The 16,788-nt window shown below is 42.1% G+C and overlaps 1 protein-coding gene across 2 annotated transcripts in view; it reads right to left on the bottom strand.

Annotated features, from left to right (window-relative positions):
• FLOT2 (flotillin 2) overlaps positions 1 to 16,788 on the bottom strand; it is a 127,015-nt gene that overhangs the window by 71,528 nt on the left and 38,699 nt on the right. For both annotated transcript variants that reach the window (XM_075335254.1, XM_075335253.1), the window contains exon 2: positions 11,028 to 11,109. In XM_075335254.1, the coding sequence (XP_075191369.1) occupies positions 11,028 to 11,109 (82 nt within the window). The remainder of the gene's footprint in view (positions 1 to 11,027; positions 11,110 to 16,788) is intronic.

Here is a 16,788-nt window from a genome sequence, read left to right as displayed (position 1 = left end):
ATTTTCATGACTCTGAAAATTGTAGATTCACATTGAAGGCATCAAAACTATGAATTAACACAGGTGGAATGAAATACTTAGTGTGAAGCAACTGAAAATATGTCTTATATTCTAGGTTCTTCAAAGTAGCCACCTTTTGCTTTTATTACTGCTTTGCACACTCTTGGCATTCTCTTGATGAGCTTCAAGAGGTAGTCACCGGAAATGGTTTTCCAACAGTCTTGAATGAGTTCCCAGAGATGCTTAGCACTTGTTGGCCCTTTTGCCTTCACTCTGCGGTCCAGCTCACCCCAAACCATCTCGATTGGGTTCAGGTCTGGTGACTGTGGAGGCCAGGTCATCTGGCGTAGCATCTCATCACTCTCCTTCTTAGTCAAATAGCCCTTACACAGCCTGGAGGTGTGTTTGGGGTCATTGTCCTGTTGAAAAATAAATGATGGTCCAACTAAATGCAAACCGGATGGAATAGCACGCCGCTGCAAGATGCTGTGGTAGCCATGCTGGTTCTGTATGCCTTCAATTTTGAATAAATCCCCAACAGTGTCACCAACAAAGCACCCCCAACACCATCACACCTCCTCCTCCATGCTTCATGGTGGGAACCAGGCATGTAGAGTCCATCCGTTCACCTTTTCTGCGTTGCACAAAGACACTGTGGTTGGATCCAAAAATCTCAAATTTGGACTCATCAGACCAAAGCACAGATTTCCACTAGTCTAATGTCCATTCCTTGTGTTCTTTAGCCCAAACAAGTCTCTTCTGCTTGTTGCCTGTCCTTAGCAGAGGTTTCCTAGCAGCTATTTTACCATGAAGGACTGCTGCACAAAGTCTCCTCTTAATAGTTGTTCTAGAGATGTGTCTGCTGCTAGAATTCTGTGTGGCATTGACCTGGTCTCTAATCTGAGCTGCTGTTAACCTGCGATTTCTGAGGCTGGTGACTCGGATAAACTTATCCTCTGCAGCAGAGGTGACTCTTTCCTGGGGCGGTCCTCATGTGAGCCAGTTTCTTTGTAGCGTTTGATGGTTTTTGCCACTGCACTTGGGGACACTTCCAAAGTTTTCCCAATTTTTCGGACTGACTGACCTTCATTTCCTAAAGTAATGATGGCCACTCGTTTTTCTTAATTAGAATTTGTATTATGGCAAGAAAAAAAGCAGCTCACAGTCTATTCAGTAGGCCTATCAGCTGTGTATCCACCAGACTTCTGCACAACACAACTGATGGTCCCAACCCCATTTATAAGGCAAGAAATCCCACTTATTAAACCTGACGGGGCACACCTGTGAAGTGAAAACCACTTCCGGTGACTACCTGTTGAAGCTCATCAAGAGAATGCCAAGAGTGTGCAAAGCAGTAATCAAAGCAAATGGTGGCTACTTTGAAGAACCTAGAATATAAGACGTATTTTCAGTTGTTTCACACTTGTTTGTTAAGTATTTCATTCCACGTGTTAATTCATAATTTTGATGCCTTCAATGAGAATCTACAATTTTCAGAGTCATGAAAATAAAGAAAACTCTTTGAATGAGAAGGTGTGTCCAAACGTTTGGTCTGTACTATATAATGAAAATCACAGTCTCCTATGAACAACAGACATGCGCTGGTTGTCACAGAAATACTGTGATGACAGATACAGGGGTGTTCAACAGACCCCTGGCTGTCCCGTGACAGCGCCAATGAGGGGTCAGAACAGAGAGCCCGCCCCTCTGCCGGGGAGCATTAAATATTGCTGGCAGAGATTGACAGTGGCATTTAAAACAGATGAAGGCGAATTAATTCAACCAATGAAATGACTTATGACAGACATAATACATCATAATTAGGGCTGAGCGGATGCGAACTGTAAAAGTCCGGATCCACGCTGTTTCAAAGATGCCCGGGTGCACGATCCGGATCCAGCAATGGGAAAAATAAATGAAAAATAAAGAAAAAACAGAAATAAAACAGCGTTTCATACTTACCGAGACGCTGTGTCATGGCGGCACACTGCTTCCAGGTCACACATTCACTTCCAGTACTGTGCATCGCATACACACAGCTTTCCGTATTTTCCCCACCCACCGGCCGTCCTCTTGTCTGTGATTGGTTGCAGGCAAACGCGCCCCCAGCCTGTGACAGAAACTGCCTGCCGTGCAGTCATCGCGGCTCAGTCATTGTCTGCACAGCCAGCGGTCGTGCTCCATGGCCGCTGGCTGTGTTATGTAGCAAAACTTAAGCAGCGTGGGAACTCATGTGGATCACGGCGGCTCTGCAGGGTGTTGGTGGTTAAAAAAAGAAGTGAAGTCGGGTGTGTGTTTTGTACTTTATTCCAAATAAAGGATTTTTCTCTGTGTTTATTTACTTTCATTTACAGGTTATGTGATGCAGGTATCTCAGACGCCTGTGCCATCACTAACCTAGGGCTTAGTAGCAGCTGTGCGCTGCTATTAACCCCTTATTACCCCAATTGGCACCGCTCCAGGTCAACGGGAAGAGCCGGTAAAGCACCAGGATTGTGACATCTAATAGATGCGGCAATACTGGGCGGCTGCAGGCTGAGAATACCAGCCCCCAGCCGGCTTTATGTTGGCTGGGTATCAAAATTAGGGGGGGGCCGCACATCAGGTTTTTTTTATTTATTTTTTTTTTAATTTAAATAAAAAAAAAAAATGCCGCATCACCGACACAGCCGCGCATACTTCTGACAGAAATGTGCATGTGTTTCTGAAACACATGCACGTCCACCATACTGACCCGCAGACACTTGCACCGATTTCCCCGACCAGCAGCCGTCCTGCCACCTGTGATTGGTTGCAGTCAGCTGACACGCTGTCACTCAGGGTGGGGGCACGTCTAACTGCAACCAATTATACGCACCGGTGGGTGGGCAAAACAATGAATATTGAATTGTGGGCTCCGGAAGGGAAAACAGTAACCCAGAAGGAGTTTGCTGCCATGACACAGTCCCAGGTGAGTACACCGTGCACGCTCCTACCCCCCTTAGCCCCTCCAAAAACGTTTTTAATCTCCGGATTCTGGTCCCCATAGACTTATATTTTTTTTTCAATCCAGCAGTGATCCGCCGGTCCTGGATTTTGGAGTGTTCGATCAACTCTAATCATAAGTCGTTAACGGGTTAAAATGTACTTTGTTTATGGGACAATCCCTTTAAATTACACGGATTGATGGAATTTAAGATTGTAGTTGTGTTTTGTTTGTTTTTTTCTTTAATCATAAAAAACTTTAGAAAAAGTCATGGGACCACACATCCAAAACTCATACCAAATTGATCTATTGCGACTAAACAAAAATTTACCAAAACTGAACATTAGCAAGATATTGCAAGGGGGTTCTGCCTATTTCTGCCCTTAGTCTGAGAACATGTGGAAGGTGAGTGTTTTAGCTCCTTTCCCTTGGTGTTGTTGTGTGGCAGCCATTCTTGTGGAGGTTGTAGGGCGATGTGGCCTGGATATATGGAGGCTCTGAGTTGCAGCATGGGTGTGGTTGGGCATGGTGATGCAACTTTACCGTTAGGGAACCCTCTGAATGGTTCCCAGTGACGTGGCTTCATAAAGTCTGATCAGAATAGGAACCTCATGTTTAGTTTGGTAATTTTTTGTTGAGCCACAATAGATCAATATCATTTTCGGATGTGCAGTCCATGTCTTTCTCTACATTTCACTATGGTATATTCCTTAGTTATGTTTTTATTGGCAGATAAAACATTGTAACAGTCTGAACTTTCACCTTAACTGTGTTTACAGCATTTAAAAAAATGCTTTTACAGATTTTTGTAGGTTAGACTGGAGATAAAGGCAGTAACTGCTGAAGTTAAACAGTATCTGTCTTATCTAAAACAAATATAATCAGGTGGTTATTTTTGGAAGGTATAGTAACGAGAATGAAAATAAGAAGTCAGTACACAGGTTTGCTGCTGGTGAATTTAATTAATACAGTGCGTTTTAGGATACAGAAGACCACTAGATATCAATATGGAAGGGTCAACTAAATAAAGGCGTTATTTCCCATGTGACTGTGTTGGTGCCTAACCGTAGACCCCATCGCAGTCCTTCATATTGTGCAGTTGTGCACACAGACTGGTGACATTACTGACCAGTTCTGATCCCCCAATTGTGCAATACGATAATTGGGAAAGACTTTATGGTGGGTCCAGATTGACTGGACAGTATCTTTAGGAACCTACTTTCCATCTGAGGCTTCCATCCGATTTATTAACACAAATTACTTTAACATTAGAAAATCAATGCTGGCAATTACTAGTGGGTCAAGCAAGCAAGTTAGGGGGCATGCTGGGGTCTGTGGCAGATGGATGATTTCATTTGATGAGTGAATATCTGATGGCAGTAGAGCTTCCTCAACACTAACCATATAAAGGGACTATGTACAAGCAATGCTCTGATCGTCTGGTAACCTCACATTCTAGGATCACCCTAAAACAACCTATGACCTGGTCACTGGACAGAGAGGGAGGAGTTCTCAGGAGATATTGATTAGCTTATGGCCCATTTAGACAAACCAATAATTGGCAAATGAACATATATGCCCAATTATTAGCCCATTTACACAGGATCTTTTGTAGGGTGCAAAGATATTTCCGCATGCATGAATATCAACTTTTTGGCAGCACATGGAGAGGAGTCCGTATTGCCGATAACTTGATATTGTGTGTAGACAAAACAATCATATCACAATAATTTTGTGCTCATCACCATTTTGTCAGACTGTGTAAACAGGCCAGTAAATGAGCGCCATATACATCCATTCAAAGATAGTTTGACAGCTTGCATAGACTATCAAAATGGGCCATAATTATGGGGTATAGGCAGTGCAGGTGAGTTTGTGTGTATATTTGTGTATATTCTAACCTACATTTATTGATTTGTAAATCATAGATATCAGCGAATTGACAGCACTCTCCTACAATGTCTATTAAGGTCTGCATCCATTGTGTGTAGGTGATGGTGATCTGAGGGTTGTGAAACAACTGAGCAGAGAAAAGGTACAAACATTATGACTGAGGACGGAAGCTAGACTACCAGGCATCAGAGTGAAGCGGAAAATGATATCACAGCATGCAGGGAGTGAAACACGCAAGGCAGATATTCCATAAATGCGTAAAGTAGCACTCCAGGGTTAATGGTAACTCACCAGTAATATAATAGGACTTTGTCTTCATCTCAATTACATTTATACACTTTGACCCTTTTCTTATGGGCAGCCAGGACATGGGATTTCCAGTCTACCTACGTCCTGTGCATACGCTCCGGTGTAGTAAACCACGGGAGACATCATTCCCCCCCCACTCAGCTGCAACGGCCTCCTTCCTCTGCATGTCCCAGATACAGATGAAAATATCATTTCTGTTTTCTTTAATATAGCACTGATGCTAGGGGAGACTATACAATGGTTAGGGCCGTTTCACACATGCGGTTTTTCGACGGATTGGCAGTTACGGCGGACTCCAGTACAGTGTATACAGTACAATGGCAGCGCGACAAGCTCCGCTCACATGCTGTCATGTGGCCGGAGCATGTGACACGGAAGTTGCAGAGCTGCCATTACATGTACTGTATCACACTGTACTGGAGTGCGCTGGATCCACCAATCTGGCGAAAAGCTGGATATGTAAAATGGCCCAAAGCTGGACTATAAAGCTCCCCTGACTCATACTGTCCATTTGTATCTAGAACTGCTGTTCAGAGTCTCCAGTGTATGCCTATAGTATACAACTTCAGCCAGGTGCCCCTGTCTCCTGCTGGTAAAAGATGACAGGAAGGAACAAATCACAAGTAGAAGGCAGGGGAGGAAGGCTAAAGCTGCATTTCATAATAGGCAGACCCTACAAAGGCAGTGGACCACAGTTTTATGTCGCTGATAGACCACTTCTGACTCAGGGCAGAGTACGTGCCATATGTTGAAAGTCTATCCCAGAGGCATGGTGAAAATGTACTCTATATGGTTTCACTGATGTAACTATAAGGAACAAACTTGACAGAAAACCCAGTAATTGTTCTTCAACTAAAAAAAAAAAAAAAAGTATACTCAAGCTGTAAAAGAGCCTCGACATTACTCAGCTACAGTTAGGTCCAGAAATATTTGGACAGTGACACAATTTTCGCGAGTTGGGCTCTGCATGCCACCACATTGGATTTGAAATGAAACCTCTACAACAGAATTCAAGTGCAGATTGTAACGTTTAATTTGAAGGTTTGAACAAAAATATCTGATAGAAATTGTAGGAATTGTACACATTTCTTTACAAACACTCCACATTTTAGGAGGTCAAAAGTAATTGGACAAATAAACCAAACCTAAACAAAATATTTTTATTTTCAATATTTTGTTGCGAATCCTTTGGAGGCAATCACTGCCTTAAGTCTGGAACCCATGGACATCACCAAACGCTGGGTTTCCTCCTACTTAATGCTTTGTCAGGCCTTTACAGCCGCAGCCTTCAGGTCTTGCTTGTTTGTGGGTCTTTCCGTCTTAAATCTGGATTTGAGCAAGTGAAATGCATGCTCAATTGGGTTAAGATCTGGTGATTGACTTGGCCATTGCAGAATGTTCCACTTTTTGTGCACTCATGAACTCCTGGGTAGCTTTGGCTGTATGCTTGGGGTCATTGTCCATCTGTACTATGAAGTGCCGTCCGATCAACTTTGCGGCATTTGGCTGAATCTGGGCTGAAAGTATATCCCGGTACACTTCAGAATTCATCCGGCTACTCTTGTCTGCTGTTATGTCATCAATAAACACAAGTGACCCAGTGCCATTGAAAGCCATGCATGCCCATGCCATCACGTTGCCTCCACCATGTTTTACAGAGGATGTGGTGTGCCTTGGATCATGTGCCGTTCCCTTTCTTCTCCAAACTTTTTTCTTCCCATCATTCTGGTACAGGTTGATCTTTGTCTCATCTGTCCATAGAATACTTTTCCAGAACTGAGCTGGCTTCATGAGGTGTTTTTCAGCAAATTTAACTCTGGCCTGTCTATTTTTGGAATTGATGAATGGTTTGCATCTAGATGTGAACCCTTTGTATTTACTTTCATGGAGTCTTCTCTTTACTGTTGACTTAGAGACAGATACACCTACTTCACTGAGAGTGTTCTGGACTTCAGTTGATGTTGTGAACGGGTTCTTCTTCACCAAAGAAAGTATGCGGCGATCATCCACCACTGTTGTCATCCGTGGACGCCCAGGCCTTTTTGAGTTCCCAAGCTCACCAGTCAATTCCTTTTTTCTCAGAATGTACCCGACTGTTGATTTTGCTACTCCAAGCATGTCTGCTATCTCTCTGATGGATTTTTTCTTTTTTTTCAGCCTCAGGATGTTCTGCTTCACCTCAATTGAGAGTTCCTTAGACCGCATGTTGTCTGGTCACAGCAACAGCTTCCAAATGCAAAACCATACACCTGTAATCAACCCCAGACCTTTTCATTACTTCATTGATTACAGGTTAACGAGGGAGACGCCTTCAGAGTTAATTGCAGCCCTTAGAGTCCCTTGTCCAATTACTTTTGGTCCCTTGAAAAAGAGGAGGCTATGCATTACAGAGCTATGATTCCTAAACCCTTTCTCCGATTTGGATGTGAAAACTCTCATATTGCAGCTGGGAGTGTGCAATTTCAGCCCATATTATATATATAATTGTATTTCTGAACATGTTTTTGTAAACAGCTAAAATAACAAAACTTGTGTCACTGTCCAAATATTTCTGGCCCTGACTGTATATAGTGAAAAAAAACCTATTGCTGGAGTGCTACTTTAACATTGGAATATCCTATAGTGTTTACTAGAAATCATACTTAAAAGACATACCATGAATGCTTATTCAAAAGGCATAAAATATGAGTAGATACTAGCAGTGCGCATAATCAATACTCAAATGGTTGCTTTCACACAACATTTTGCAGTGCCTAATTGTGGTATACACCGAGTGCTCCGGGAGTGTCAGATCTATAAGCCCTTGATTGCCCAAAGGAGTCCAAAAGGCACTGTCCTTTTGGTCTACTATACAGAACAGCACAGTCAGTTGTGCCTTATATAAAGTCATTCAATGATTTATTTATTTTTAAATGGGTGTTAATAGGCATGGTATGCCACCACAACATCCATCAAGTAATCTCTTCCTCCACCACCCAAGGTATACCACTAACGAGGCACAGCTAGCAACATTCTTAAAAAGGGGAAAACTTGTCAAATATCTTCTGGTGAATATATATAAGCTATGAAAAAATTAAAAAGGGGTATATGCCCATCTTGTAAATTTATGGCATGACCACAGGATATACCACAAATGTAACATAGATGTGAATCCATCCAGTGGGACCTGCATCTATCTCATGAATGGGGCCCCATCATGCGCTGCTGTCAATGGAGAGGTGGCTGAAATACCAATACACACGACTGGAAATCCCAAACATATCTCTACTGACAGCGGCATGCGTCATGACCCTATTCTTAAAGTGAACCTGTCAGGTGCAATATGCAACCAGAACCACGAGCAGTTCTGGGTGCATATTTCTAATCCCTGCCTAACTGTCCCAGCGTTTAGTAGTATAGATAAAGGGATCTTTAGAAAAAGTATTTCTAAAGATCCTTTATGATATGCTAAGAAGCACAGGGGTATTAGTTAATGCGCTCATCCCGCCCTCTTAGCATGTCTACAGGGGCGTGCTAACATACTAATCAATGTCCATTATCTAGTGTCATCAGCAGTGACGCACGTACCTGCATCCATTATCACCGCATCAGACGTTGAGCACTGCACATAATCAGAGGTTCCAGAACATCCGGTCATGCGCACTAGACCTCTCTGAATCCGGGGGTGCGTACACACGGCTTCATAGTGTGCATGACCGAAAGTGTGGTGACTTCTGATCATAAGTACTGTCCGGCAGCTAATGCGGTGGCAATGGACACATGTATGCGCGTCACCGCTGATGATGCTGGGTATTGGGCATTGAATAGCAGCTTAGCACGCCCCTGTGGGCGCGCTAACATGCTAAGCGGGCGGAATGAGTGCATGAACTAACGCCCCTGCGCTTATTAGCATATCATAAAGGATCTTTAGAAATACTTTTTCTAAAGATCTCTTTATCTATGCTACTAGATACAGGGACGGTTAGGCAGGGATTAGAGATATGCACCCAGAACTGCTCGTGGTTCTCGGTGCATATTGGACCTGACAGGTTCCCTTTAAATTGAATGCAGTACCCACTGAAAAGTCCTGCATTTACTATCCATTTCTGGCACATCCAGGGGATATGCTGCTAATGAACTAGATGGCAATACCCATTTAAGGGTACTTTCACACTTGCGTTTATTTCCTTCCGTTACAATCCGCCCTTTTGGAAAACAGCGGAATCCGTTAACTGATTCCGCTGTTTCCCATAGACTTGTATGGGTGACGGATTGTACCAAAAGGACCTGCGTTGCTTCCGCTGGGCGACGCTCCGTTGCTTCCGCCCAGCGGGAGGAACGCAGCATGTAACGTTATTTTGAGCAGCGGAATCCTCTGGATTTCACTGCGCATGCTCTTTTTTTTTTTTTTAAATCAAACTTTATTTTGGCTTGCGCTGGCCGAACGTTCAGCTGAGCGCCCGGCCGTCGGCAAGCAACAGCGCTCAGCTGAGCGACCGGCCGCCAGCATGCCCGGCCGCCGGCAAGTCACAGCGCTCAGCTGAGCGCCCGCCCGCCGGCATGCCCGGGCGCCGGCAAGTGACAGCGCTCAGCTGATCACCCGGCGGCCGGCTGCAGGGAGCGATCAGCTGATCATCCGGCGGCCGGCTGCAGGGAGCGATCAGCTGATCACCCGGCGGCCGGCTGCAGGGAGCGATCAGCTGATCACCCGGCGGCCGGCTGCAGGGAGCGATCAGCTGATCACCCGGCGGCCGGCTGCAGGGAGCGATCAGCTGATCACCCGGCGGCCGGCTACTGGGAGCGATCAGCTGATCGTTCACAATAGTCTGCCGCTGGTAAAACTGTAAAAAAAAACAAAAAAAAAAAACAAAAAAAAACCAAAAACGAATTGCGTTGTTTTGCAGCATCCGTTGCATCCGTTGTGCCACTATATGCAACACATCCGTTGCATCCGTTACACAACGCAATGCAACGGGTACCGTTCAACGCAAGTGTGAAACTAGCCTTACACTGATTAAGTATTTTCAGCAAACTACTATGGATTTGAATGGCCCCAAGATCAGAATATTTTGAGAGATTCTTAGAGCAGGGATCATTGGACAAAGATCACAACCTTAATCAATGAGATTTTAACACACAAGTGGAGAAGATAATTTTGACAGGTTTTTTCCCCACCTTAAAATCAACAAAATCCTTCACTCTATTTTTGATCTTTTAATAATAAATGTGAAATTTAAAAAGTAGAAATACAATATAACATGCAGGGTCTTTCAGGAAACAAATACATAGTGAAAGGTGTAATATTTCTTTTACATGGAATAGGACAACTATATCCATTTCTGCGAAGACTGTCAAAGAGAATCAAAGATTTTAGGGCATTTGTAAGATACCCAATAAAATACTAACATTAGAGACCTACTAAACGCCTCCCAAAAGGGTGCGATGGTCCCACCACATGCATAGGGCAAAATGTTTTTCTACAATGTCAAAATAGTGAAAAAAAAAAAAAAAAAAAAAAAAAGTCTGTCATCAGTTTTACCGGTATATCTGCAGCCTTATACTAGTACTACCTTTCTATACTGGGACCAGAGGATGCCCAGTATGTGTGTTTTTGGTACATAAGGACCAGAGTAGAATATATACTCTTAATAATATGCTTTTTTTTTTTTTTTTTTTTAAAAAAGGCTGGTCTTAGTGAAAACAGTGTATTCCTTACAACATACTTCCTTAATATTAAGTTTATGAAATTTTACACCTTAAACAAAAAAAAAAAAAAAACTAAACAAAAAAAACAAACAATTTATAAAATGATGACTGTACATTGTGGGGCTGCATGCAAAAGAGGATCATATCATTTCCGAGCTATGATGAGATCACTGACCTTTGGGTGTCAGAAACGCACCACCACGCCCAGGCCCATCCTCCGTACATATACTGCTTGGAATCTGAGCCACAGCAGCCGCCTGTAGAAAAGAAACAAAAACAAACAAAAGAAAAAAAAAAAAAAAAAAAAAAAGAATTAAAAACAATTAGGCATATACTTGCAAAAATTAACATCCACATTATGTTCTGATTTTAATTTTTATATTTTTTTTTTAACTGTACATAGTTTTTCCTATGGAACAAAAAAAAAAAAAAAATAGAACACAAAGTGGAACTACAAGTCCAAGAACCCTTGGAAAAAATGACAACAATTATTACTCCAAATCTGGTTCATCATGAACTTATAAGGCCTGATATGGAGGTATGGTCAGAATATGGCTTCCATAAAAAGAATTTTGGGGGAGCAGGACAAGAGAACGAGGGAGAAGGGATAAGAGGGCGGGAGGGGGGTTTGACAAGTAAGTGAATAGTGGAAAGGTTTACAAAAAGAGGCAGGTTGTCAGCCAAATATCTGTGTGAGAGTTTAAAGGGAACCTGTCGCCAGATTTGGCGACTATAAGCTGCGGCCACCACCAGTGAGCCCTTATATACAGCGTTCCAGAATACTGTATATAAGAACCCAGGCCACTGTGTAGAATATAAAAAGTACTTTCATAATACTCACCTGTGAAGGGGGGGGGGGTCCAGTCTGATGGGTGTTGCTGCTCTCCAGTCCAGTGCCTCCTCTCTGCTGCGATCTCAATCCTCCTTCTAGACTAGGCCGGCATTGTGGTCTTGCACAGGGGCACTTTGATCTGTCCTTCTGAGGGCGGATAAAAGTATTGTAACGCGAAGAAAGGTTAAATGACCGCCCGCACATGCGCACTACAATACTTTGATCTATCCTGAGCAGGGCAGATCAAAGTGCACCTGTGCAGGACTTCAATGCTGCCAGTGTGGATGACGTAGGACAAGTCATCCGCATGGAGCAGGGAAGGAGGACAGAGATTGTAGGACACATCATGCACATGGGACTCAGAAGAAGGAGGACGGAGATTGCCAAAGAGAGGAAGCGCTGGAACGGAGAGCAGAGACACTCATCGGATCAGACCAAAGGGGAGTATAATACAAGTGTTTATGTTATACAGAGCAGCCTGAGCTCTTAGAACGCTGTATATAAGGGCTCACTGGTGGTGGCCGCAGCTCAGAAGGGAAAGGGAACCTGTCACCTGGTTTTTAAGGGGTGTCCTGGCAAAATCATATAACTACCGTACTGTATTCTGCCCAAACTACAGTCACATGAATATACAGCTCTCTGCTGAGCACTGTCAGACATGCACAAAAACCTGATTTGCCACATTTTAGTCTATATAAAACCTAAGAAAAACAAAATGAGCATATACCCTGCAGTAAATAAATAAAATAGAAATGGTACATTAAATAATCGGGTACTGCACAACACAGGGCACCGTATTCTAGCTGTACACTTGTCACTGATCAGGTACTCTGACGGGCATTTTTTTATTTCTAAAAAGTCCATCCTCAATTTTTTGAATCCACACATCGGGCACGCTGCGTGCTTAGAGGATCTCTGGTGTCCGGAGCATGTGGTCACCTGACCACAAGCATGAAATTTGCATATTTCTGGTCACATTCAGGCCCTGTATATATTGAGATCATACACGTCTAGTCGGCATGTGACCGACCACGTGTATGGAAACCGCATACTTGAGGTCATGCGCCCTCCGCTCCCAACAGCAGAGAATTCTCACAGTATGCAATGAGCATAATGTGAGGATTCACAAGTCTGCAGTAACAGGGTGACTGTAGACTTGTAAGCCTATGGTCCGACAACTCCTTTGAGGCATACCGAAAATTCTAGATAAATAAATTTAAAAAAAAAAAAAAAAAAAAGATACAGCTGCACTCTGAAATGTTGTAACATGCAAACATTGAATATAGGAATTTGGAACTGTATTATTGCTTTTGAAACTAGGTTTAAAAAAATAAGATACTTAGCTCACAAATTGGCCAATTCATGAGAGCCCAACAGCCAGTGGCAAGGCTTATCTCGTTGTTGAGACCCCAACTGTATATGCTTCTATCTGGGCTAAAAGCCTACAATTTTATGGGCAAGTAGATTAAATTAAAAACACCTTAAGCTGAAGGGAGGAGTGCACTACAAATATAAGGCCGGTGTCACACTTCCGAGTGCCTTGCGCGAGTCTCGCTGTGCATCACCCGTCACAGACTAACCCGCTCCTCACAGGAGCGGGTCGGCTGCATAGAGATGCATGCAACCAACACTCTCCTGTGAGCAGAGTGTGAGTCCGTGCCGGGTGATGCACCGCGAGACTCGCGCAAGGCACTCGGAAGTGTGACACCGGCCTAAAAGACTGAACAGCACTTCCAAAGAGAATAAGACAAGTGTGAACAGGTGCACTGGAAAGTCAACACAATAAAAAAAAAAAAAAAAAAATACAGAAGCACCCTGAAATGCTATAACTTTATAAGGTTTTAGCAGGATAGACGCATATTAGGTTATGGTCCCTGCAAAGAGAAACACCTGGTCGCTGGCTGTTGGGCTCTCATGAATTGGCCAATTTGTGTGCTAAATATCTCTCTCATTTTTTAAACCTAGTTTCAATAGCAGTAATGCAGTTCCAAATTCCTATATTTAATGTTTGCATGTTATAGCATGTCCAAGTGCTGCTGTATTTTTTTGATTATACTGTTAATGTCAATGCAACATTCGGTATGAAATTTTGAGTGCTGCCCTCATTTGTACCTTATGGACTGCGCTGTACGTGGTTAGGACTAACATTTTCCCACCCAAAACCTGTGCACCCACTTCCATCTTACAGATTTTGTTTATTACAGGTCTCCTAATGTCTTGCAGCCTCTGAAACACTTGGAAGAAGGACTGTCTTCTGCACTATAGAGGATGTAAAATACCACCGTACCGCATGAAAACCTTGGAATTAGTAAGCATCATGGTATTGACTAAAACTTTAGACATAGAAAACCAAATTTGGGTTTAACAGAGGAGGCAGTGAACCCCGGAAGGTCTGCAGCAGGCCCGGAATAAAGAAAAGAAAAAGAAAAATTTAAGAAAATAAAAGAATATTTAAATTTTACCTGTTTATACAGGTGACTTTAAAATAAGCAGTCATGTGTGTCTTCATGAGAGATGACACCATTTATTGCCAATATTTGATTTGTAGTTTGCATATTACTATAACTTTACAATTTGTCGCTATCACATCCAATATTAGGTTGTCTCTGAGCTAGTGGGTGAAGACTAGTTGCTATGATGTTTACTATACATGGTAAAAAGGGATTCCATTCCCCTACTTTTCTGTAGGCACATACTCAAACAGTAGTAGCATGGAGAACAGTATATAAACATACTGAGCAGTGTAGCCGTGAATCCAGTACTGGAGTGAGACAATTACTAAAAAGCAGCAGCACAAGCTCTGTGCTGCTTTCTCCCACCATATACTTCTAATCTGATCCCTCCGTGTGCTAGTTCAAGACACATTTTTTGAGCGAACGATCAGAATTCTGAGGTGGGGCGTGATGGGGAAAGGTAGGAGGGTGAAATGGCTCCTAAGTGGAGAAAGAAGCTAATAATAATAAAATATATATATATATATATATATATATATATATATATATATATATATATATATATATATATATATATATATATATATATATATATATATATACACATATATATTTATTTTTTTTTTTTTATTACAAAAGATGAAGTATTTGCAAGTTTCAGGTGGATTCTTAAAGTGACGTAAAGGTGTAGACAATTTAGGAGTAAAAAAAAAAAAAAAAAAAAAAAAAAAAAAAAAAATATATATGTGTATATGTGTATATGTGTATATGTGTATATGTGTATATATATATATATATATATATATATATATATATATATATATATATATATATATATATATATATATATATATATATACACATATACACATATACACATATATATTTATTTTTTTTTTTTTATTACAAAAGATGAAGTATTTGCAAGTTTCAGGTGGATTCTTAAAGTGACGTAAAGGTGTAGACAATTTAGGAGTAAAAAAAAAAAAAAAAAAAAAAAAAAAAAAATCCGTTTTGGTCAGTGTAATCTACGACAACAGTCGTGGTTTTAGTTCATCAAGCAAAATGGATGGCTGTAAGCACTATAAGGTATATGTATAACTGATCTATTACAGGGCATAATACCATGGTACACTCACTGAAAGACTATGATCCACAATGAATAAACGGAACCTATGTCCAGGGAAAAAAAAGAAAAAGATTGCAAAATGTTTTCCTGCTCTACAGAAATGTTTAACTGAATCTCAATAGGCAATTAGTAACAATCCTAGAGCACTTTGTACATTGCAGCTAATGGAGTCTTCCTTAAAACAAAAGCCAAATGTAATTTACGAAGCAACGAAATGGACAAAGATGGATGAGAGCATTACCCTGCAGAATTCCAGCCGAAGAACAATCCCCTCCATCCTACACGGAGCCACACCAAATCTCTGCAAGAGGTCAATCTTCCGTTACTTGAAAGGCTACCTGACAGTTTCCCAAGCCCCAAACCGCCACCATGTATTTACTGATACCTTTATACTCTTCCTAACAAGCTCTTTTTAAAGTCTTATTGTTTTCTATATATGCCAAAAATCTATTTTCTACCTGTGGTGGAGGTATGCTAATTAGTGGGTGACTAGTGTTGGGGGTGTCATTTTCCCCAGACTAATCATGTGGGCATGAGTAAAATACGATTTTTAGGCACAGCAGCACTGACTCTTTGCACATCTGTACCCCCTGGACAATGCGCAGTATGCAGAGTGTAAGCTCCCCGGCTTCATTGGCGCCCAGGTAAGCGGTGATGATGTAGGACACAGCCCGCCAGGAGATGTGCAGCGCTGGCAGAGTCCTACATCGCCACTGACTCTCTGCGCATGTGCAGCGCGCCAATGAAGCTGGGGTATGTATACCCGGATTACAGTGCATTGTCAGAGATTTGCAAATCATATTACTCATGCCCACAGGGGTGTGATAACATTAGTGGCCCGATTAATCGTGGGGGCGTTATTTTCCCCAGATTAGTCACCCACTAATTTGTATAATCGCCACTGCAGTTATAAAAATTATTTATGGCAAAAGAGGAAATCAATAAAACAATAAAATCGACTTGTTAGGAAAGGTATAAAAAGGTAGCAATAAAATACGTAGTGATGGTTTGGAGAAGTTATCAGGTTCCCTTTAAAGGGAAACGGTCAGAGTTTCCCTGTGTAACTGATAACATGTAATAACAGCACATTACTAATCTCATCCCTCTGGAAAGTGCGGCTTAGGTCCAATCTGGCAGAGCTGCATTGCTAGTCAGCGGCGAACGTTCAACAGTTTAGGGAAAGGGCACTCTTGTGACACAGATCCAACCTAGACGTTCAGCCATAATTCAATAGTGCAATGGTGTAATGTCCCACAGCGTCCATAGAATCCTATGGATCCTCAAGGGTGAGAAATTGTGTGCCTGGCGCTTAGGAGGAGTGACCTATGGAGCCTCGTTCTTAGAGTGAGGATCCATAGCATCCGACGGACATTACACAGTCAGATTACGTCAAAACTTCGAGAACTGCTTTTTAAATTAATTAAACTGAAAAATAAGGAGCACTGATAGTGTAATACCAACAGATCAGTGAGGTAGATCAGGAAAAATACACTCACCTGAAAAGGTTGTGATAGTCACAACC

Source organism: Anomaloglossus baeobatrachus, chromosome 2 (genome assembly GCF_048569485.1).
Source record: "Anomaloglossus baeobatrachus isolate aAnoBae1 chromosome 2, aAnoBae1.hap1, whole genome shotgun sequence".
Classification (NCBI taxonomy): domain Eukaryota; kingdom Metazoa; phylum Chordata; class Amphibia; order Anura; family Aromobatidae; genus Anomaloglossus; species Anomaloglossus baeobatrachus.
The sequence above is the reverse complement of the archived record's forward strand: the minus strand, read 5'-3'. Positions and strand labels throughout refer to the sequence as shown.